This window comes from Rhyacophila brunnea, unplaced genomic scaffold (genome assembly GCF_057557595.1).
Source record: "Rhyacophila brunnea isolate RB1 unplaced genomic scaffold, BYU_Rbru_1.0 scaffold_5, whole genome shotgun sequence".
NCBI lineage: Eukaryota > Metazoa > Arthropoda > Insecta > Trichoptera > Rhyacophilidae > Rhyacophila > Rhyacophila brunnea.
In genome coordinates, this window is record NW_028233170.1 from 11267909 (window position 1) to 11292110 (window position 24202).

General features: G+C 34.1%; 1 protein-coding gene across 1 annotated transcript in view; it reads right to left on the reverse strand.

Annotated features, from left to right (window-relative positions):
- Positions 1-24202, reverse strand: part of wb (wing blister) — a 129541-nt gene that overhangs the window by 26829 nt on the left and 78510 nt on the right. Inside the window, exons 3-16 of the mRNA XM_085955467.1 lie at positions 23005-23111; positions 21056-21239; positions 19422-19558; positions 18371-18601; positions 17021-17245; positions 16246-16563; positions 14735-14931; positions 13903-14161; positions 13153-13324; positions 8479-8706; positions 6653-7164; positions 3864-4339; positions 1843-2102; positions 799-1095 (exon numbers count right to left, since the gene is read on the reverse strand). Coding sequence (XP_085811593.1) covers positions 799-1095; positions 1843-2102; positions 3864-4339; positions 6653-7164; positions 8479-8706; positions 13153-13324; positions 13903-14161; positions 14735-14931; positions 16246-16563; positions 17021-17245; positions 18371-18601; positions 19422-19558; positions 21056-21239; positions 23005-23111 — 3603 coding nt within the window. The remainder of the gene's footprint in view (positions 1-798; positions 1096-1842; positions 2103-3863; positions 4340-6652; positions 7165-8478; positions 8707-13152; positions 13325-13902; positions 14162-14734; positions 14932-16245; positions 16564-17020; positions 17246-18370; positions 18602-19421; positions 19559-21055; positions 21240-23004; positions 23112-24202) is intronic.

Consider the following 24202-nt stretch of genomic DNA (forward strand, 5'->3'; position numbering starts at 1 on the left):
ATCGAAACTGAAATATTAATTAATATTTTTAAAATGTGATGTCTTTTTATACCTATAAACATAATGTATCACTTCTTAACACAATCACTGCTGACCTTTTAATTACCACATTTAAATAACACGTTAATTATATCTAACGGCCAAGTACTCCAAATGCGCCAGTTGCGGTGTTAGCACTAAATGAGTTAAAAATATATAAAATGACACAATAGTGAAAAAACAATTAAATGTTGTTTTTTGTTATACAAGAATACATAATATTATCACTACTCGTCGATTTTTGGGTTACATGTATATTGTATGTAAAACATTTCAATGTGGCACAGTTCGTTGTGAGCTTTCTTATCGGAAAGAGATGACCGTATACTATACGGTCTCCAATTTTATTAGATTCAGTATAAAATTTGCTTGCTGATGGCTTTCTGTAAGACAAGAAACCGTGAGACTGTAAACAAGAGCCGTGTTTTATTTAGACATGAATTTTATGTCAGTACTATGTATGGCCATATATTTCTGATACAAAATTTCACGGTGAAGACATGCGATTTTTGTGACTACAAAACTAATGCGATTTGTATTTGCGCTCCCCAAGATTCTTCTAACACACCAAAAGGTAGCAATTACTATTATAAATTTTAGACTAAATTCTCTTTACTATATTCTTTCATTAACCAATAGAAATAAATACATAACGATATTATATTGATGAATGAATTGGTCCTAGATCAATTATCAAGAAGTTAATGGCCAAGACAAAAATAATAAGAAATAACTTTCCATCTAAAATTATTTATTTACCGTTTTCTTCAGCACCTCCAATTTTTTCATCTCCATGGTTTTGTAAATCTTGAAGTTTCATTCGTAACTTGTACAGCGTGTCTTTATGTATGCTGTCGGCTTCCTTGTACAGAGCTCGCATATTCTCGTAAACTCTGTCAGACTTATTGTTGGCGAAGGCTAAAAGATTGTGAACATTCTGACTGCTCAATTTGGTTGTGTTGATGTAGTTGAGTTTGTCATTCCACGCCTGCTCTCGTATGGTAAGTCGTATTCTTTCAACTTTTTGTCGTGATTTATCCAACTCGGTTGACATATCTGTAAACAACAAACGATTCAAAACTTTTAATATCGTAACAATAGATTTGTCAAGCACAAACAATGGAAGAGACAAAGATTAGAAATATCGATGTTCTTTTGAAGTGATCAATGGAAAAAGTAGAGCAGAGGACCGGGCGAAGTGGAGAAGTCTGCTTGAGGTGGCTAAGACCGTCAAGAATCAGATTCATTCATGCATATGGTGGCAAGTTGTCAATGACAAAACATAATATAAAATCACATCAATTATTTTCAATTGCGGTGTTGCCACTGCTAAGTTTTAAAAATCTTCAGTCCAATTATTGTAGCACCATTTATTTAGAGTTTTGTATGAGTGACACAAATTGATAGACATGCTAGAATTAAAAAAAAAGACATGCCAATTTACTCCAATACTCTCACGAAGTGAACTGACAGTATTAATAGGCTGTTTTTTCAATGCGTGTTTGATCCTGAACAAAGAACCAATCGGTTGAGTAAATGGCTTAATATAACTTGTACTCTCTGGGGATGCACGTCAAAATATGCTTACTTAGGGGTGAAAATAGTAACATAATAATATTATAGTAATATTATTACGTGTTTACCTTTTTAAATTACATGTATGTATGTAAATATAATAATATGAAAATATTCAAGTGTATAAATTCATTCAATAAATAAATAAATTATCATGATATCTCGTCGTTTTAGAAGCAATCCGTGCAATGAATATGGCACAAGAAGATGTCATATGGAGTCATTTACCTTTTACTTTCTGAATTTGCAACGAGCCTCTTAGAAAGTGCGCTGTTGAGTTAGATTTAGATTCTTCTGATAACGCAAGTAAAGACCCCTCGATGCCGTCAGTTATTTTTTGGTATTCTGTAGTTTTCGATGCAAGTTCTGATGATTCTACCGCCTGTAGAGCTGCTTCCTGTGCTGCCTTTATTCCTTGCACGATGTCTTTGTAAGCCGATGAGGCAGTGACAGCTGATTCTGAACTGTTTTTTGTTTCTGTAAATAATCTGTGGCGACGATAAAATTGTTAGTGTAATAGTTAAAAAATATTAAGTATGCATGGGTTAAATTAAGAAACATTTCTGCAAAAGGAAACAAGGTGCCCGATTTCCAGGATATTAAATGAATGCAAGAGCTTTAGAACATGTGGTGTGTATACAGTTCATCCAAATAACACCGCATACTATTACCTCAGCAGCTTTATTAAAACCTGTCATGAATGTTCCTAGACATGGTTGTATCCACGATAAATCATGTTTCTATTCAGGCTCGGATTGTGATACTTGTAGCGAGTATCACCCGCGACCTCTGTAGGGCGCGTGATCATTAAATTTGTATACATTTAACGATAAAAAATAGTATATTTTGTGAATATGTTTAAAAGATTCTTACGATTCGATACAATTAGTTTCATAAAGGTTTCATCTAGAATTACGTAGTTTTGGTTATTTTTTTTTCATTTCAAAATTGACAATGATTTTATAATGTCACGATGGTGGCAAACCTGCCGGTAAAAAAACTAACTACACCGCGCAGAGCCTCATTTTGAGGTTAACCGATTTTCACAACCTGTCAAAGAGTACTATAAAATGACAACATCGCGTCTCGATTACTCTTGAAGAATGAGATTGGCGAGACAGTCAGCACTTTAACGTGTAAACAGTTATTATTGCGATAGTTTAAAATGCACAATATTGCTGCAAGTAAATCCATGCACGTGTACAGGCGCTATAATAATACAAATATTCCTTTTGACTATTATCCTAGGGTGAGAAACATGTGAGGATAACAATATTACATTGTATAATCGGTAAATTCCCCTGCGATTCAAGTTGCACTGAGTAACCAAGGTGATAAATACTTGCTAATCTCAGCGCAGTAGATTGAACTCATAGAAGGTATACTGAATAATGCAGCATATTGTTACTTCACATAGTCCGAAGGTGAATTTCTTTCACAAGTTTTGAAATCCGTCAACATAGTGGTGTCGTAATATCTCAAAAAAATAAAGAAGTGGGCCGTGTAGAGGTTTTACCCAACTCTACAACTGACACGTTATTGTCTATGCTCATATTTAGAGCATAGACAATGGCGAGTGGAAATGACAGTTGTCTATGTAGAGGTTACAAGGGCGCTTAGCCCTTTTCTAAATTATCCAGTTAAAAGAGTCATGTTAAACCTTTATACTCAAACCACAGTTTATTATAACTATCTGCAGTGTAATAACCACTAATGTATTTGTGCCATATAAACGATACAAATACCAATTCGTGTTTTCCTTCAACACTGCCCATACAATATCACATGTCACATACAAAAGCAACTGTCTGAATATAAAATAATAACGGGGGTAGCTGACAAACAAATAACAACTACATCCCTTATAGCCGAAAGCATGGTTTATTTGAGAAAGATTAATATTATAGCATAACATTGTTGGAAGTATCTCTCACATGTCTTCCATCTCAACAATGAAGCCTTTTCGCTATAATAGTAATAACTTGAGAACATCATCAACGATCATCAACAACGTCTTTGGATCAAATACAAAGAAATTCCAAGTGAGTATTTTCTTACAGGATAACGCAGAACTAATCACACATTGAATAAAAAATCTTCTCCCAAATTTTTACTGAATTTAAAATAGACCGTCTGTTTCTGACGATAAGTAGGTATCAAACAATGAAGCGACCTCTTGCGAAGCTGGGTACATCACTGGTAGTAAATAAAATTAATTTTACTGCATTATAATAATATAATATACATACTCTTTATATTTAAGTGCTACACTTGTCAAGTTGTCCACATGCGCAATAGCTGGAAGCAGGTACTTTTCTCTATAATCAGGGTTGATTCTGTTCAATATGCCCTCCTTTTCTTCAACACGGTTAGTTAAGTTTCCCAGAATCGGTTTCAACAGCATGAGATTCAGAATATCATCTTCATATTCCTCAAGAAGGACGACAGTCTCTTGATTTAGGTGATGATCTTGTAGTTTGATGATGTCTCCGTGGATTGCTTCACTTTGGACATTTTTTTCAAGGATATCGTTCAGTTTATCTCTGCTTTTTTTAACTGACCCTTCAACTATATCGATAATGTCCAACGTGTGTTCCTTGAATTTGTTTATCTCGTCAGTTTTATTGTGCAGGATGTCAAATCGATTTTTTAAAGCTTCAATTTTGTTTTCATGATCTTTTATTTTGTAAATGTATTCATGTATGACTGCTGATTGTAGGCTTCCCTATAACAAGACAAACAATAATTAATTTGTAAAAGAATACTTTGTCGAACATCTTAGAGCACAGGTTAATGTGTGCGCTTGCGAACGGTGGGTCACTGAATGGAATCGTATTGAAAGAATAAAATTTACATAATGATTTTTCACATGGGTCAAGCAAATAGTCATTCCAAGCATATCAGACTGTGTTTAGGAAAAAGGGCGTAACCCTCGATTTTTCGAAAAGTGCTTTAATTAGATATTAACAATCTATACAACTAGATACACGTTATGTAAAAAGGAAGTAAGCCACAAATGCCGATTTATTATCTAAATTCAGGTTTTAATTGAGTTTTAATTAAGTTTTAATTTAAGGAAAAAAACATTTTCCCTCAATTTTGATGATTTTTCTGTAATAACTTCTTTAATTATTAGTAGATCGTAAAGATATTACACCAAATAATCAATCATCATGTACCCAATGTCTGTGTCTATTTTTTTTTATTAATATTGAACCAAAATCATTCAAAAAACGTTTTTTGCCTCTCCTGTAAAATTTGTTCTGTGTGGGTTACGCCCTTTTTCCTAAACACAGTCGATATTATGTCAATGTTTCAATTATCAACGTCGAGAATATCATACGCTTGTCGAATCTTTTAACTCAAAGATGCAATATACATTATGTAGCTTATGTTTTATGAATATTTTTTGCAATAATGAAATAAAAGACAATGTTTTTTCTTTCTTCAGGATGTCACTTATGACATATTGAAGAAAGAATCAGATACATTATTTCAGAAAAGCGTAGTATTATTTATATTACCTACCAATACCATTACTAATTCGGTTGTGGTACCATTGTTGGTATTGATAATTGTGTGACAACAAAATAAATGAGTTGCCTAAAGTCATAGCGCACATATTCCAAAAATCGAGTTTTGAGATAATCCCAAAAAACCGCCAGAACACTGTTTTTTGTAATTAGAAGAAAAGTATTGAACTCCCTTGAATATTAATGAGTGAGTGAGTCGATTTACATTATTTAAAAAAATATATATATATAATACTCCTAAGGCACACACAGCACACTATGAGAAATAGATCCTCCCGATTGGTTAGAAAGGCCTTGGTGACAGAACTCAGATTATTTATTGAAGCATGTTAGTTATGACACCAACAGTCAACTTTATCAACTTTATCAACGATTTTCACATGGTTTAAAGTGACTTTTGATACCCAACTATTTTTCTTTATATGGATTAATGCCTTTAGAATCACTTGATATAGTTATCTCAAGAATGACAAAATCGTAAAACATGAGTTATGACTCTAGGCGAATCAATTATCTATCGACGAATAAAATTTGTAGGACCTAATATAATTTAAATTCATTTTGTAAAATGGAATTCTACCAATTAAACGATTCTTGGAGACCCTACGTGTAGGCATACCATATGTTCCGGTTTGGAGGTACGGACCTGGTGTCCTGACCAGTTTGTGAATTTCTCCCGGTTATTTACACAAAGTCAAAAACCTTAGAAAATGGCAATTAGGCAATAAGAAAACCTGACTTTAATACTGGCCTAGTACGCAGTCGCCGTGCGTGCACGATCTTAATTGAGTTCTATCAGATAGCATAGGTAATTAACTCAAGTCGGTGTTTGTTTTCGGCATGTTTTTTTCAATTATTTTTTTATTGGACATTAAATTAATTTAACACCGAAAATGTCAAAAAGATATTGTGTGTTAAAATATGAATTAAAGATAGAGTTATCCATTTTTAAAAAAAGTTTGTAGTCTTAATGAGAAAGTAAAATGCAAACAGTGTTCTTCAGAATTTTCCGTGTCTCATGGTGGGTGTTCGGACGTTAAAAATCATTTGAATTGTCAAACTTTGAAAGAAAGTTCACGCTAGTGATAACAAAAAAATATTACAACATACCTAGGTTTGTTTCAATTAAAAATACTTAGCTGAATATATGTCTCTCTTTCTAAAATCACATAGAAGGCACTCATTTTGTTTCGAGCAAATTCTCTAAATTTTCATAATTTGAGAAAAAAATATTATGGTAAGTTACCTATGTGGTGAACGGATATGGGAGAAAAAAGAAGAAGAAGAAATGCTAGCTCAATTAATATAATATATTGATATTATTAATAGCTTTAATTCCAATGGTAAAAAGAGAGCTGTAAGACTATAACAAAAAAATATAAATCCATACTGCGTAGCACATTTTGCTCTTTAATACAAATTTAAATCATGTAATACTCCCAAGCTTTGGTTTTTATCAATACTAATGTAAAACTGACAAGTAGGTGTTTTATTCATGAACTCACTTTATCAAAAACATCGTTAGAATCTTGTAGATTTTCTCCCAAGTTAATATTTTTAATTTTCTTCAGCATACTACGAGCTTCTTTCAACACTTTGTTGACATTCAAATGCCTCTCGTGGCGGCTGAAATCTTCTAGTTCTTGTATTCTCTCTTCAAGCCTTTTACGCACATTCATTAAATCGTCAAATATCAAATGAGCATCGTGATTTAACCTGCATGACTTAGCAGTTGTTTCATTCCACTGCCTGGATAATTCCACAGAACTTATGTGTAGTTTTTCACTTTTGTACTTCATATCGTCAAAAGAATTTATTGGCCGAGCGAGAATTCTTTTAATGGCGGCATACATATCCTTAATATTGTCTTTGGTTTCAATAGTCTTATTGGAAAATTTGTACAGAGCTACCCAAGGTTTTGGGATAGAAGTGTTCTTGATATGATCAGTGTCTCTTGATAGTTCATATGACATTAATTCGATTGTATCGAGTAATGTCTGACTGCAGTTGTCGCAAGCTGCAAGTAAAGAGAAAACCAATTAACAGACAATAAAATGACTCATACTGGTGAAAAATCAATTTAGATATAATGTTTGTTATTATACAAGTAATACAAATCACAACTTTTAACATACATAAAATGAAATATCGACTGCTTAATCTGCAAACAAGCTACATTTTTGACCAATAATGAGATTTTGATGGAATTTTGTTATAAAGGATGTTTTTTATGCTCACACAAAATTGCAAATTCCTAAACCTATAAATAAATGAGTTATCATTCTTTACACAAATGTTTTCATTCTTTGCCAAATTTTCAATATCGTAAATGGAACAACTCCGCTCTTTATATAAATTTTCTTAGAAAGGAAGGTAAAATAATGTATTAATTCATAGTGAAGGTTATCTGTAAAAAAGTGTATTTTTGGAATCGTTAAATTCTGCTCGATAGCTAATTTATTAAGTTTTTTCTTCTTCCTGAAGAATTTTCCCAAGTGGAGTGAACCGGTTTGCAAGTTAAGCAGTCGATATATACAAAAAAAACATTCAAATGCGATAATTGTTCTTATCATGGGCAAACATCCTACGACTCTTGATGACTCGAAAATACTTAGAAATGACAAATTAAAAATTTAATAATAAATATTTAAACAAAATACAGCAAATAAGTAGAGTAGGTACATACAAAAAATTAAAAACATAAAAATGTATACGACCAAATGAGTGAAGTAGACCTCATTTAAAAAAATATATAAAATGCCATCTATTCAAACTCACCTCACGCAAGTGGAATATATCAACATACAAAGCAATGTGATTGAACATAATATTAGGTCTCTTAATTAATTGACATTACAAAAGGTAGGATCAGCGCTCGAAATGGAAAAGTTTACGAACCGGAGCGCTCGACAAATTTTTTGAAGATATTTGCATAGTTATCAAATCGTATGTGTATTTTATAAAAATAAGTGTGTCAGATTGTCTATTCTATGGCCTATCTAGCTCAGACGGTCAACATATTTTTTCCACGAGACGGAGCGATAATTTTAGAAATTTCACGAGCCGGAACGGCGCTCCGGTGCGTTCCGTTCCATTTCGAGCCCTGGGTAGGATAGTTCTGCAACTTTGGGAAATAGTTCAAGTATTGATTAGAGATCTTGAGAGCATTGAGTGTCATTGCAAATTTTTAATAAAACACAACATTAAAGCTACTCATCTCATTTTGGCTAACAATAATTCTTATATGAAAGTATAGTTTACGTACACTAACATTCACAAAAAAAAAACTATGAACAGTTCAATAATCATGTTAACGTAATGTTATACTTACGAACACATGTTGATCCTTCTAAATAGTGTCGTGGCGTGATACAGAGGTCGCAATGCATTCCCGTGACGTGTGAATGACATGGACATTGTCCTGTTGCTGGATGACATTCTGATGATCCGTGGTGATTTCTTATTACTCCTCCGCTGTTACACTCACAGGCTCTGCACTTCCCATCGTTCCCCAACCACCAACCTGGTGCGCACGATGAGCAATCGTGCCCAGTGTATCCTGCAAGAGAATAATAATATTATATACCTAAATTAAAAACGCAAAAATTAAATGACAGCTATATCTATCTTCTAATATATAAAAATTAATATTTGTGTGTTTGTGTGTTTGTTTGTTCGTATTTAATGCGCAGCCATACCGTTCATCCGATTGCGATAAAACTTTGTAAACTTATTGCTTGCACTTGCGGGAAGAGTATAGGCTATATATACTAATATATAAAAATGAATGTCTGTCTGTCTGTATGTCTGTCTGTCTGTGTGTCTGTCCCGTATGCGTTCCTATACCATTCATCCGATTGCAATGAAATTTTGGTAAGTGGTTGTATGCATACCCATAAAGGTTTCTGAATTAGAAAAATCATCATCTTCTTCTTCTTCTTCTTCATTATATTTTCTTTTATTCGTATGGTTCCTATACCATTCATCCGATTGCAATGAAATTTTGGTAAGTGGTTGTATGCACACCCATAAAGGTTTCTGAATTAGAAAAATCATCATCTTCTTCTTCTTCTTCATTCTATCTTCTTTTATTCGTATGGTTCCTATACCATTCATCCGATTGCAATGAAATTTTGGCAAGTGGTTGTATGCACACCCATGAAGGTTTCTAAATTAGAAAAATCATCATCTTCTTCTTCTTCTTCATTCTATCTTCTTTTATTCGTATGGTCCCTATACCATTCATCCGATTGCGATGAAACCTTCATCAGTTGTTGTGGTAACACCCGCAATGGTTTTTGAATTAGTACAACCATCTTCTTCTTCTTCTTCTTCTTCTATTCTATATTCTTCTATTCGTATGCGTTCCTATTCCATTCATCCGATTGCAATAAAATTTTCGTCAGTAATTGTGCCAACACCCGCAAAGGTTTCTGAATTAGTACAACTATCTTCTTCTTCTTCTTCTTCTTCATTCTATCTTCTTTTATTCGTATGGTCCCTATACCATTCATCCGATTGCAATGAAACCTTCATCAGTTGTTGTGGTAACACCCGCAATGGTTTTTTAATTAGTACAACCATCTTCTTCTTCTTCTTCTTCTTCTTCTATTCGTATGCGTTCCTATTCCATTCATCCGATTGCAATAAAATTTTCGTTAGTAATTGTGCCTACACCCGCGAAGGTTTCTGAATTAGTACAACCATCTTCTTCTTCTTCTTCATTCTATCTTCTTTTATTCGTATGGTCCCTATACCATTTATCCGATTGCGATGAAACCTTCGTCAGTTGTTGTGGTAACACCCGCAATGGTTTTTGAATTAGTACAACTATCTTCTTCTTCTTCTATTCTATATTCTTCTATTCGTATGCGTTTCTATTCCATTCATCCGATTGCAACAAATTTTTCGTCAGTAATTGTGCCAACACCCGCGAAGGTTTCTGAATTGGTACAACCATCTTCTTCTTCTATTCTATCTTCTATTCGTATGCGTTCCTATACCATTCATCCGATTGCAATGAAATTTTGATCAACTGTTGTGCTCACGCCGCAAAGGTCTCTGAATTGTTATAACTATTTTCTTTTTCTTCTATTCTATCTTCTTCTATTTGTATGCGTTCTTATGCCATTCATCCGATTGTGATGAAATTTTGACCAGTTGTTGTGCGCAAGCCCGCGAAGGTTTTTGAATTAGTACAACCATCTTCTTCTTCTTCTATTCGTATGCGTTCCTATACCATTAATCCGATTGCAATGAAACTTTGGTGAGTTGTCATGCGCATGCCCACGAAGGTTTCTGAATTAGAAAATCATCTTCTTCTACTATTCGTATGCGTTCCTATACCATTCATCCGATTGCGATGAAACTTTTGTCAGTTGTGTGCGGTTTCTAAATTATTATTATATAACATACAAAGTTTGTTGTTTGTTTGTTCCATCCAATTTTGATTTTTTTTTTACTACATATTTATAACATTAATAACGTTTTCATATTTTGGATTCGTTTTTAATTTAGTGTTCTTATGTTTGACCTTTACTCCTATTATAATTATTTTCATATTGCCATATTGTATTACACAGATATTTTAATATTAAAGAAATAATTACCTCTTATTATTTTTCAAATATCTAAGATAAATATAACCACGAAGCGACCTCGTGCGAAGCCGGGTACTTCAGCTAGTACATTATAAAATATTATAATGTACTTCTTTTAAATAATATAATACATAAACTGCCATCTATATAATAATAGTTTAATGTAAATTTACAGGTTCGAATCTTTAACACAATATTTTGCAAATTAATTGTAACCAAAAAAATGTTATGGGGAGGGTTCATTTTGATAAAACATCCATAAAAATTTATTATTGATTTTTGAGGCTGTGGGTGGGAGTGGGATTATTAAAATCTAGCAGGTCCCACTGACTTACACATTGACCCTGCCTATCGCTTACGGTTTCTTGTCATTTTAATCGCGGACCCCCACATTTTCTGGGTACATTTCCCATACCCTGACACTTCACACTTTGCGTATAGTGATGAAGATCTGGCCTGCAGCTATTACTACGGGTGCTCACCTTCAAGTTATTTCGACATGTCACATCCGCAAATAGTTCTTGGTTGCGCGTGGCCTAACGGTTATAATTTTTAGGATCATTATTGTCCGTTTATGTCGTCTGCACTGTCTTGTATTAAAGAGTTGCGCTTCAGAATATTAAAGCAAACATTGGATGCCTCAGATGGTTGCACCAATTCATGAGTGTCACGGGTCTTCCACTGCCAAAGGCCTTGTGTGTCGTATAATGCCGAGAGGAGAGAGGTATTTAACAACCAAATTATACAGGTCACGATCCCCAGTTATGAGGTCTTGACGAAGACGAAGAAGTAATATTCCATTCTCATAAATAATTGGTATTTTTTCGTTCCTGGGAGAGGGTCCGAACCTGAAAACTTCCTCCCTCATAGCTACATATATTGATTTCTCTTTCTTTTATTATGATTATATTTCTTAAATTTGTCAATTTGTCAAAATATCAAGAATATTGATGAAATTTCAAAAGCTCAATTAGTTTAAGCAATTAGTTTGAATTATGTATTTTCCTAAACATTTATAAACGTAACATATGCTCAAAATATATTACCTATCGTCACCGTTCAGGCAAAAGTCACCAACCCAAAAAACATCATTTCGAGATATCGTAATTTGAAAGTTTTGAGATGAACGAAAAATCTGATTTTACTGTTTTTAAGGTATTATCTACATTACATAATTTTCTCATTTCTTCTTAATAAGTTATTTAGGTTACTTTTACTTTTTGATGCTAATTAATACATCTGGAAAGTTTTGAAGGAGGCAAGATGGCTGAAATGTGGTTTGGTAACTTTTGCTTGTTAATAATCTGGACCAAAGCGATATTGTTATGACATGTTAAAGTAACTATTCCTGTTTAGTTATTCTTGCCTGTTTCAGACAAGTATTAGAATTTTTCAAATGACAAATCAGTAAGTCACCATACATAGTTTAGTAACTTTTGCTTCTATATTTATAACGACGCATTTATTTTTTATAGTGTTAATAATGTCTATCCGCTTATAATGACTTATGCTTGTTAAGATTTTATCGAAAGTCATTCAGTAAAAAAAAAATAATTTGGATTTAAGCAACATTTTACTAACCAATGTACCGTGGTGACTTTTGCATCTTAAAGAACATAATTTTACGCTTCGGTTGACATACTCAACTCAAAACTACCTTTTTGAGGGTTGGTGACTTTTGCCTGAACGATGACGCTATCATCTTTGAAAATATCCATTGTTGTGTATAATATGTTCCATAACAATTTATAATTTAACCCGTAAAACTAGACATTTTAAAATATTTCTATATTTAAAACACATGACTTTGGTATAAATAACTGATAAATAAAAATCACGAGATAAATTATTTTATATTTTTGACAACAATCAATATTTATATGTGATTGAATCCCATAGAAATTATATTTTAAATTATCTTATTAATAATTATTTTGAATAAATGTGCCTTAGCGGATGTAAGCGCTAACTAAACAACTTATGATTTCGGAATAAAAAGCCAGAGAAATGATACAGTGCCACGAGACTGAAGTCATACAAAACAGATCTTGAAAAAGAATCTAATTAATTCATAATATAGTTGACTCCAGACGGCGCTAGTTATGGTTATATGGTTATAAACCTTACTAAATAAAATAAAACTTATAAATTCTGACGATAGATGACTCTCAATTCGCTTGGATTTTTCAGTGTATTTATTTATTTTAAATTAAATTATTTAACTTGAAGATCTATTTATATTAGAAGGTAGGCTTTAAAGTAGTTTGTAGGCAGAAAGATCGTACTACAACTAATAAGCGGAACTAGAAAATTTATGTTTGTAACCTCACTGCACTGTAACTTGACTACAGGTAAACACACAATATAATACAATAAATTCAATATAATGAAGGTGGATAATTTACCTGTTTTACAATAACACAACACTCTTCCAGGCCGGATTTGGCAAGAAGCTGCATGATTTCTTGCAACATGCGGACACGGGCAAGGTTGGCAACCTTCAAAAGAGTTTACCTCCCCATGATGGCCAACTGCACAGGTTTCACAGTGAGCTCCTCCAGTATTTTCTCTACAATTCTAAAAACAAATGGTTATATTATATTTACCGGTGGAGAACTGACAGAAAACTTTACTCATCTCTAAATACATAACTCATGGGTTGAGTGGATTTAATAATTTACTACTTATATTGTATTGTAAAAATATGGTAATAATAAATTTGTATAATAATTAAGTTGTTCTACCAGACACTAGATATCTCTAATAAAGTTAAAAAAAATAAACGAACTCACACTCTAGTGTAGTGTTGCCAGGCCCCATTTCAACGCTTAAAAATCTCCATTCCCCCCCCCCCTCCCTATCAAAATTACCTAGTTACCTAATTCTTAAATAAAAAATGCACAGAGGCAATACTATTTTTAATAATTAAATATGTATATTATGTTACATGTACAACTGAGAAGATGACTATGGTTCGTCATCAAATGATTTTCAAGATGACCTTTTTGCCCCCCAAAACATTCAAATTGCCCCCCCGGTAGGGCGTACGCTTTGGGAATCACTGCTCTAGTGTGAAATAAAATAGAGACATTTGCAGTTTCTAATAGAATATTAAAAATGAGTATTTTTATAACTCATGCTCAAGAAATACTTACGGTACAATATCCAGTATCCTTATCACAAGTTTCTGAACGTCCATTACATTGGCAAGGTTCCGCTTTTCCAATTAGTTCTGTTATAATATCTTCGGAGATATTATTGAACTGGAAAGGTGGAATGAAGTACCCAATAGAGGCATCTTGACACGATGAAGCGTTGTATTGCAGGGGGCAGGAACATAATTCAACGCTTGTGGCTAAGCGGGCAGGGTGTCCTTGAACTGGTATTGCTGTGTCCATGATAACCTCTGAGAGCCTGGAATGGAATTATAAAAACAGTTTGTTTTAGAATAATTAATTACCTAGGTATATAAAATTCCGGGTCATTTAGTTTGGAGAGAATAATAACAACCTGTATTTTTAAGCCAAAAAAATTACTTAATGCTCTAAGCAAAAATTAGAGACGGAAATAATGAGTGCGTGAGATCGGCCCCCTATAATTTATTTTCAAGACAGAACGTGACTCAATTTTTTAACATATACATCCAATATCGCGATGTGTCTTTAATGGAAACTTGTAATCGAGTGACATGTCCAATTGATTCTGACCCGCTATTTATTGACCGGCGGTCTATGGAATAATAATATGTTGAAATGATTATGAAATAATATTAATTCGTAATATTATTACGAAATCATAATATAATATATAGGTAGGTACTGACAGATTGTATGTGAAAAATGAATATTTAATAAATAATATTATAATTCTGATCTGGGTCACAGGAATCCGATGACAGCCACAGGTGTGAGAAATTGACAGCAGGAAAATAATAATAAAGCTAATCTATATAAATGAAAGAATAAGACGCATAATTTTTTTTATTACATTGCTTCTGAGGGTGTTGTATAATGCGAGGCTCTTATAAAGATCGCATCGACATTCTGAAGGGCGACCATTAGAGTCATTCGGTCAACTGCTAGTCCGGCAGTCGGTGAGAGGGACGTAGCTGCTTTCGCACTTCGAAGTGTCCATAATGATTCATGGAATCTAACATTATGGAGATTGTTCGACTTGGAGTATTTCTGTAACAAGGCAAATTATCATTAAAATGTGTGAGATTCATATAAACAAAATGTTAGCATAATAACTTCATTGTTTGTACATACATAATTCTGAAAACACTCATGAGAAAATATAGTCAATAGAAAAAATCTTTTTCGAAAAAAGTAAGACACTCGGCAGGAATAGAACCTGTGTCTCTTGGGTATCGCACCCTGTGCTTTACCACTATGCTACGATTGCCATGCTTAATTGCGACAAACTTTAACTATTGGCCTTTAATACCTGCAGCTCATAAGCGCTCTCAGCTACGGTAGGCGATCGATTTTTGTATTCTAAATTAAAGTATTTATTACTTTTAATTACTAACTGACGTCACGGAACACTCCAATATTTTCTGTTGTAACTTACTTGAACTTGCTAATAATTTTAAATAATTATTTCTTTTATTCAACGAATAATTTACAAGATTTAAGAATGTACCACTCTAATTATTGAACATACACAATTCTGAAAACACTCATGATGAGCTAGATGAAGGCCACTCCGAGCCGATGGTGATGGGTAGAGGTAGGCTACGGAGATCGGACAAAAGTATTTCACACATACTTATCTGATTTCATTGTACTAAGAATACAAATTGCAGATGGTATTGGTTAGTTTTTAAAATTCAATTAAGCCCTGCCTAAAACAAACCATAATAGATAAAAAATGTTCTTCTATCTATAAAATCTAATATTATGTCTTTAAATCATACATAATTTCAGAAATATTCACACAGCAGTGAGTCGATTACTGTTCTTCTAGATAGTGATACCAAATAATATTTATTATATTATCATAATGCCTAAATCCCCCATCAAAAATCCTCCAATCGACAGAGTTGGGAATATAATGATAATATTGTAATTGTAAATGAGTCAAGGCTAGACCATGATGCACAGCGAAACAAAGAAAAAGAAAGTTACTTTTATCTGTTTCTGGTCGGACGAAGGGTCGAGAGTGGGTACGGTCAGTCGGTTACCTACCATTGAGCCTCTTACGTCGCCTATAAATACGGTTTGCTACCTTTTTCGCGCCAAAGCGTGCGTTTACAAATGTTGTTAGTAATTAATTGTTACTTGTCAAGCGAAATATAGTTAATGTCCCTGAATCAGTGTTTTTAATAAGTGGAAAAGTGTAAATCAACACCCTACGTAAACCCCTACCCCTCAATAGGTAGCTGTTATAAATTATTTATTGAACACCTGTATTTATACACTTTTAATCACTAATTATGCCAATGTGGGACCTAAAAATTATACTTCATATTAATTAAATACCATAATATTATTTACCTCATGATATTCAAGGATGAGAACTCCTTGAGCATGTAACTGAACCAATGGATAATCTTTCAGTACAAGAGGTGGAATCACATCTGAATCACCGGAACTGATGATGTTAAACTTCAATAAGCCGCCGTAAGACGTCACTCGGTCTCCGAGGAATTTCTTTGGTAGCTCCCAGTATAATGGATAAGTTAAATCATAGTTGGTTTCGATGGTGACATTGCCGTCAGTGTCAGGAATTAGGGTGACACCTGACGTCATGTTCAATGCCAAGTTTTGGTCTTCAGAGTATAGATCCAATGGGAGTTCTCCTACTTTAGTAATCTGAAATTAATACACAAAATTGATTATTGCGGATTTTTCCCATAAAGTAAAATAATATCTATGTAGGTATAGTACTGAGATAAAATTCATGTCTAAATAAAACACTGTTCTTGTCAGTTTACAGGAAGCCAGTAGCAAACAAATTTTGAAAATAGCCTATATACTGGATTATTGGTTAGGTTAGGTTAGGCTTTCATTCATGAATTTTGCCAAAATCAGCTATGAAAATTGAATTAATGTTCATATTGAATCTAATAAAATTGGACACCGTATAGTATACGGTCATCTCTTCCTGATGGAAAGCACATGGCGCACTGTGCTACGGTGAAATGTTTTATGTACAATTTACATGTAACCATATTAAGCTATGTGACAATACGCTCTCTAGATTCTAGAAGCTGTGTAAGTATAACTGTGGATGCAGAAGTATGTTGTGTTCAGTAGTAAAGTTTCTTACCGATATAAAACTGATAGCTGGTCCAAATGGATTGGGTCGACCACTGGATGTAATTCTAAGGGTTCTGGGCGAATAAAGTCGCAGCTGCCCCCAGGTGAGCCCAGCCTCGGTGCAGTGAGAGCTTCGACCAAAGCAGAAGCATTGCGTACATCCAGACGGACTGTCCACCGATAAGCCAAATGTACCGTTTTTGCATTCATTGCATTTTTGTCCAACAACGTTTAACTGGAAACAAGGAATTATTTGTCGTGATTTGTTATAGATAGATAAACAAATAATAAATTGGATTCATTAAACAAATTTTGTAAAAATTGTATCAAAATTGAAGAGCATTGGTGTTTAGCATCAATTGTCAGTTTCAATGACTTGTCTAGTGTAGTCTATAAAAATGTTCATAATGGTGAAAATAAGGACAAATAGGGTAGGTACTTACCTAAAGGATTAAGGAATTTTTTTTTCTAGCAGTCACTGTAACAATTTTTGCCTAGGATTTTTCAATCTACAATGAATGTATTTGGATTCAGGGCATTGGTATTTGTGATGCTCTTCATATTATCTGTCTTTTCACAGTCCAGAGAATTGGTTTCATGGAAAATACTGTGATTATCGCTACAAGTAATTTTAAACTCCACAAACTACCGTTAGGGGTCACCCATATAATGTCAAATGATTTTGGTACTTTTGTCACTCTCTTTGTCTTCAGTACAATGTTATCACGGAATATTTTATTCTCAAAATAAACGGTTGGTTTTGTGATGTCGCATATCAGACCTCTCCTCATTTTAGGGTATAAAGTCAGATATGGACGACCCCTTATGACAAGATGAGTATTATAAGTGTGATGTGAGTTGAAATTGTGAACCACATTTCTCGTCTCAGGGATTCTCGAGAAATAATACATTTTAGGGTGTAAAGTCAGATATGGACGACCCCTTATGACAAGATGAGTACCTATTATAAGTGTGATGCGAGTTGAGCTTGTGATCGAGATTTCTCGTCTCGGGGATTCTCGAGAAATAATAAGAAAAGTGGATTCTCTTTTTTTTAAGAAATTTCGAGATTCTCATAATGAACTCTTATCAATGTGAATCTCAAGAATTTAAGAAGTTTTCCGGAAAAAAATAAGCTCTCCCCTCTCAAAAATACCTTTAATTATTTTTTCTCGAAATTTCTCTAAATCTCGAGAAAGAAATAAAGGAATTTTAAATTGAAGAATTAAATATGCTTGAATTCAAGAATTTTCGTATATATTATGTAGGTAGTAGCATCAATTACCAATAATAATTATGGTTTTCTTGTGGTTCAACAATCCCTTCGACCTGAGAATACAGAATTGACGACATTACTTACTCTGCATGGACACTGTCCTTTGTCGTCACAATGGCACTTATCAAGATGATCGCAAGCTTCTGGGAGTGTTCCAGGATAGTGACAGGCGCAGGGTCGGCATCTGGGATAGCCGTAGTGCTTCGGGGCACACGTGTCGCACCGGGCGCCAGCATATCCTTCTCGGCACGTGCAAGTCCCATCAAGGGGGTTGCACTTCGAGAACGTGGAGCCAAGAGCTGAGCAGTTGCAGTACTGGAAATAATTAGAAAAGTATATAATAAGTGGGTATATTATAAAAGTGGAATGTATATAATAATAATATCTAGGAAAGACCACAATTATTATTGATTGATAAAAAATCGCATTGTCATATAATTCATAACGCTTACCGAAATTAGATTTGATAAAAGTAAAAAGGATTTCAAGTTATAGGCATGTTTTTTTTTTTAATATTTTATTTTTATTTTATACCATGTCCGATCCCAATAAGATCATATGGGCCTCCACAGAGTGTAGGTTTGTATTAATAGATTTTTGTTATTACGAGAAATGGATGTTAATCACTTGCTCAACCGAATAGGTCCATACTCTGTGTCTCAAACACAAGTTGAAAAATAATATGTGTAGTTGCCAGACCCAGGATTTGAACTCGGTACCCACGATATTATAAGCCGACGCTTAAGCCGTTCGGCCATCGTGAACGACAAGAGAAATATATGTTTTAGAAATAAATATCTATAGAAAACATTACAAATGATAATTAATAAAAAATATTTTTAATTTATTAGAGACAACTTAATAAATTAGGCAAAAATATTACAATATAGGTTTAAGAAAATGCACGGGGGAGGTTTTAACCACTGGACCAAAAATATATCGATTAAGATGCTAGACACGAAAATTTGACATATTTCGTGTAAATGCGATTTTTGTGTGAATTTTCAGCGTGATAGTTTCTGTCTAGTCACTAGTGTGACGTTTGCACTGGGGTAATAATAAATCAAACGTGTTGAAAAGCAATAAAGGACGAAATAATAAAAATATTATTGATATCAATATAATAAAGATTTACCTTGCAACCCTTGTATGGAACCAGTCCCCAGGAACCAGGTCTGCATTCTCTGCATCCAGTTCCCTGAACAAGAGGTGGACATATGCATCTGCCGGTGTCTGGATCACACATCTGGCCCACTGTACAAACCTCGCATTCTAAAAAGAATAATTATAAAAAAATCAGATAAGGCATTCAATCAAGTACTTATTGGTCGTGATCATATTCATGACACGTTGCTTTCGGCGCCAGTCTATCAAATAATATTATGTTGTTGTGTGGTATGCTTTATCAAGAAATAAGACACGGGATATTTTAATAATTTAATAGAGGATGTCAAATGTTAAATTATTATATATACTACGATATAAGTTTTATGTAAAAATAATAGATATCCTTCTTTGACTATGTTCGATCCTTAGAAGGAGCATATAGAACAGACTCCTGTAACAGGCAGCCCGTAAGTGAGAAAGTCCACAGGAAGTGGTGTGGCGAGGTGTCGAATTAATAAGAGGTTTACTACGAAGCATTGTTGAAAGCGCACGAATATCAAACACTCCCGCGATGTCTATGAGCGCGTAATATGTATAATGCACAGCTACCAGTGAGCTCTGTACTTTAGTATCGAAGTATTGAAATGTTGCATGTCGTTATCTCAAAAAGTAGATCGACGGCATATCTTGTGCCCAAGACTCCCCCTGCCGCCCGCATTCTCTTCTCGTCCTAGGATGGTATTCTGCGGGTTTATATGAGGCCCTCTGAATCTGGTTGATTTGAAGAAGAGGCTACCAGGTTGAGACTTTGTCGAGGTATCCATAGCACATAACCGAGCCAGGTCCAATGTATTATCTTTATTTTAGGTGTGACGTATGGTTGTAGGTATAGAGGGGACACAACATTAATGGGAGTCGGCTTACTAACGGATGTGGTAGCAGTTTTGTAGCAGGGTTCTCTATATCACTTTATGTCATAAAACCAAGGGACACAAAGTGCACTGACTATCCTATAATATTGAATGCGCGTTATACCCCGTTCACACGTGCATGGGTAAGTATACTGCTGACGTATTCGCGGCCATAACAAGAAAATGCACGTGTAAACATGTATTATCGTGCAAGTTGAAAGATTGCATGCATGAATCAAAAACGTTCGGGAACTTCTGAATTTTCACGCGACAGTTGGATTTGTTCAGTAGAACGATAGCGGCGAACCTGCCGGTAAAAAAACGAACTACGCCGCACAGAGACTCTGTTTGATGTTAATAGATTTTCACTACCTGTAAAATAGTACTATAAAATGACAACATCGCGCCTCGCTTACTCTTGAAGAATAAGATTGGTGAGACAGTCAGCATTTTTACGTGTAAACAGTTATTATCGCGATAGTATAAAATACACACTACTGCTGCAAGTAAATCCATGCACGTGTACTGGCTATAATATGTTGACGTGACAAAATTTAATTCAGACGAAACTATTGAAAATAACATATTTTACCACGTGCTTGTTTATCGCAGATTTTTCTACACTCAAGATCCGTATCCTGTTATTTCACATCCGGAAAGTTAAGCCAGTTCCCATTAATTTTGTGTTTCTTGGCTGCATACATGGTAATTATTAGTTGATATTATACCTAACAAGCGTAATGCCACTTACTCAAACACCCACTGTTGCTAAATCCATAATAATTTGGCAAGCAAGTATCACATTTGTCTCCGCCAATCCCAGTTTTGCAACGACAAACACCGGTGAGGTCGTCACATGATCCATTTACAGTTCCCAAAGAATCGCAGATGCACTTAGAACATCCCATTCCATTGTTGAGGCCCCAAAATCCTTTCTGTAAACATACGGAAATTAAAGACAACGGACAAAGTAACTTTTCATGTATTTATACATAATATTATGCAGTTGTTGTATTGATCAATATTAATTTGAAGATGTAGGTCATCATCATCAGCCGGAGTCAGGTCCACTGCTGGATGAAGGCCTCCCCAAGCTTTCTCCAACTCTCTCGATCCTGTGTCGTTCGCTGCCACGTATTTCCGCCGAACTTTACCAGTTCGTCAATCCAGCGGCTTTTAGAGCGGCCCTGTGGCCGTTTCATGCCCCTTGGGTACCACTGGATGACGGCATTTGTCCAGCGACCATCCATGTCCATGTCCATCTCCATTTCAGCTGTTTGGCAACGTCTATTACATCGCGTACTCCTGTCTGCTTTCTAACCCATTCGTTTCTCTTACGGTCCTTTCGCATGATGCCCAATATAAACCTCTCCATGCCTCGCTGTGTGACTCTTAGCCTTTGGACATCTCTCGTGTTGAGGGTCCACGTCTCGCAGCCATACGTGTGCACAGATTGGTTAAACACCCTACGCTTAAAGATGTAGGTGTAAAGCTGAAGATGTAGGTAACAATGATTTAAAAATTCAAAAACTGAAATCATCATATATATCTACTGAATAAATAAATACAATCCATTGTTAAGGCCAATCGTCTACCTACCAGAGGCACCTAGCGGGAAAATACGAAGCTTGTAATTTGTAGATAATTTACAATTTAAACTGTATTAATTATTAATAAATATAACTGTGTCTGTAATTTAAATTTAAATAAACATTAAGAAAAAAAGAAACATATTTTTATTTTAAGTCAAAGTTAAACTTACAATTAAAAAAAAAATGTTACAAGATATGAATTTTGGTTAAAAGATGCCATCCCATCTTATTATTACATATTATTTTATGGTCATATTTATTATGTTTTCTATAATGTCATGAAGAGATTTTTGACTACATAATTCGACGAATAAAAAGGATTTAAAGTTATACAGATTTATATTTTCATAAAAATCGATGTTTTTTTTTAAATAAATTAAAAAAATATTAAAACTATGAATAATTAGTCAAAAATCTCTTCATGACATTATAGAAAGCTAAATAAATATGACCATAAAATAATATGTAATAATAAGATGGGATCTTTTAACCAATTCACATTTTATAGCATTTGACTTTTGTAGTTTAGTCTACTTTGTCTTCTACTATCGTCACTGTTCTGGCAGAAGACACTAATTCGAAAAAATTACATATCGAGTTAGTTATACCAAAATGTTCCTTATATAAAACTTTACCGTCTGGAAACCTTCTTACTAAATAAACAGTCTTTATTTTAAAGTCATCCTTTTTACGATTACTTAATAAACTCACATGATAGACCATTTCAAACATTTTAACAACTTCAAAGTCAAATTACTCAAAACTAGTATTCTCCAGTTAGTGTGTTCTGCCAGAACAGAGACGTAATATGGTATGGTCTAGGCAGGGTCAAATTGAATTTCAACCAAAACCATCAGCAATTTGAATTATTGGTTCAATGAAAACAAATTAGTATGACTGGTAAAGTTTCGTGTGCTATATTAATCTATGTTGGCCACATCCTATCTCCACCCTTCGTCATTGGTACTTACCTATCTAACTCTCAATAAACATACATATATTAACATAGATAAATCTTAAATCTAATGATGACAGTGTTTCTGATACTGTCTTCGTATAAGATTAATGAATGAATAATAGTAAGGTATGTATGAGTAACAATAATTACCTCGCATTGGTCGCAGGTGAGCCCAACCACGTGTGGCAAACAGCGGCACTGCCCGGTTTTGATATCACAGCTTTTGATCTCGGAACCTCGCTCGTTGCAATTGCAGCCTGCAATGAAAATGACCGCGGGTCAATAAATGCATATTCATCGGGACTTTGGAAAAAAAAAAAAAAAAACAGAGATGAACTGGGTGCAATTTTTTTCTTGAGACAAACAAGGCGATGGTTTGTGGGAAAAGAAAAATATGTAAGACGGGAAAATGTAACGATACGGAGAAAAATCTTCAAACAAATTAGAGTTGTAGGGGGTTTTTCACGCCATTCGTGGGACCATCGCCAATTTATGAGTCGTCCATAATAACGATGTCAACCAATTTTCACACTTTGTCGCAACATATTGTACCCTACTGTCTAAATTACATCATATTTTTAACCGAGTCCGGAAACTTGTACGCATGCAGTTCGCCGTATCACACTTCACCGTAAAATGTTGTAAGTATCGGAAATAAATGACCGTATATTGAAGACCGGCCAACCTCTTTGGCTCGTATAGTACTGACATAAAATCCATGTCTAAATAAAACACAGTTCTTGTCGGTTTACAGGAAGCCACGGCAAATGATGAAATTATGAAAATAGCCGATAGGTATACGGATTTTTGTTTAGGTTATGTTTTCATTCTTGAATTCATGAATTTGCCAAGATCAGCTATGAAAATTGAATTAATCTAATAAAATTGGAGACCGTGTATAGTATACGGTAATCTCTTTCCAAGAAAGCTTACAGCGAACTGTGCCACGGTGAAATGTTTTATTAAAAAAATAAATTCATTGAAAACGATGGATTTCAGTCTAATTCTCACACGGAATTTGCTATTCTTAGAAAAAAATACATTATATTTTGAAAATTAATACTTTCGACAACAACCTCTATCCCCTTCGACACAGATCATTGCAACATATCAGACCTTCCCTCCCTTGACGTGACGTGACGTAATATATGGAAGAACCAAACCGTCAATTGAATGCAGAACTATATTCTAACTCACATATTTTGATTATTTTTAGAAGGGACTTAAGTGTTTGAAACAATCTACTACAATTATTTATTTAAATAAATGTATAAATTATAATTTAGTAGAACTGTTGATGAATAAAATGATGAATATTTTTTTTATATGTCATAAATAACGGCTATAC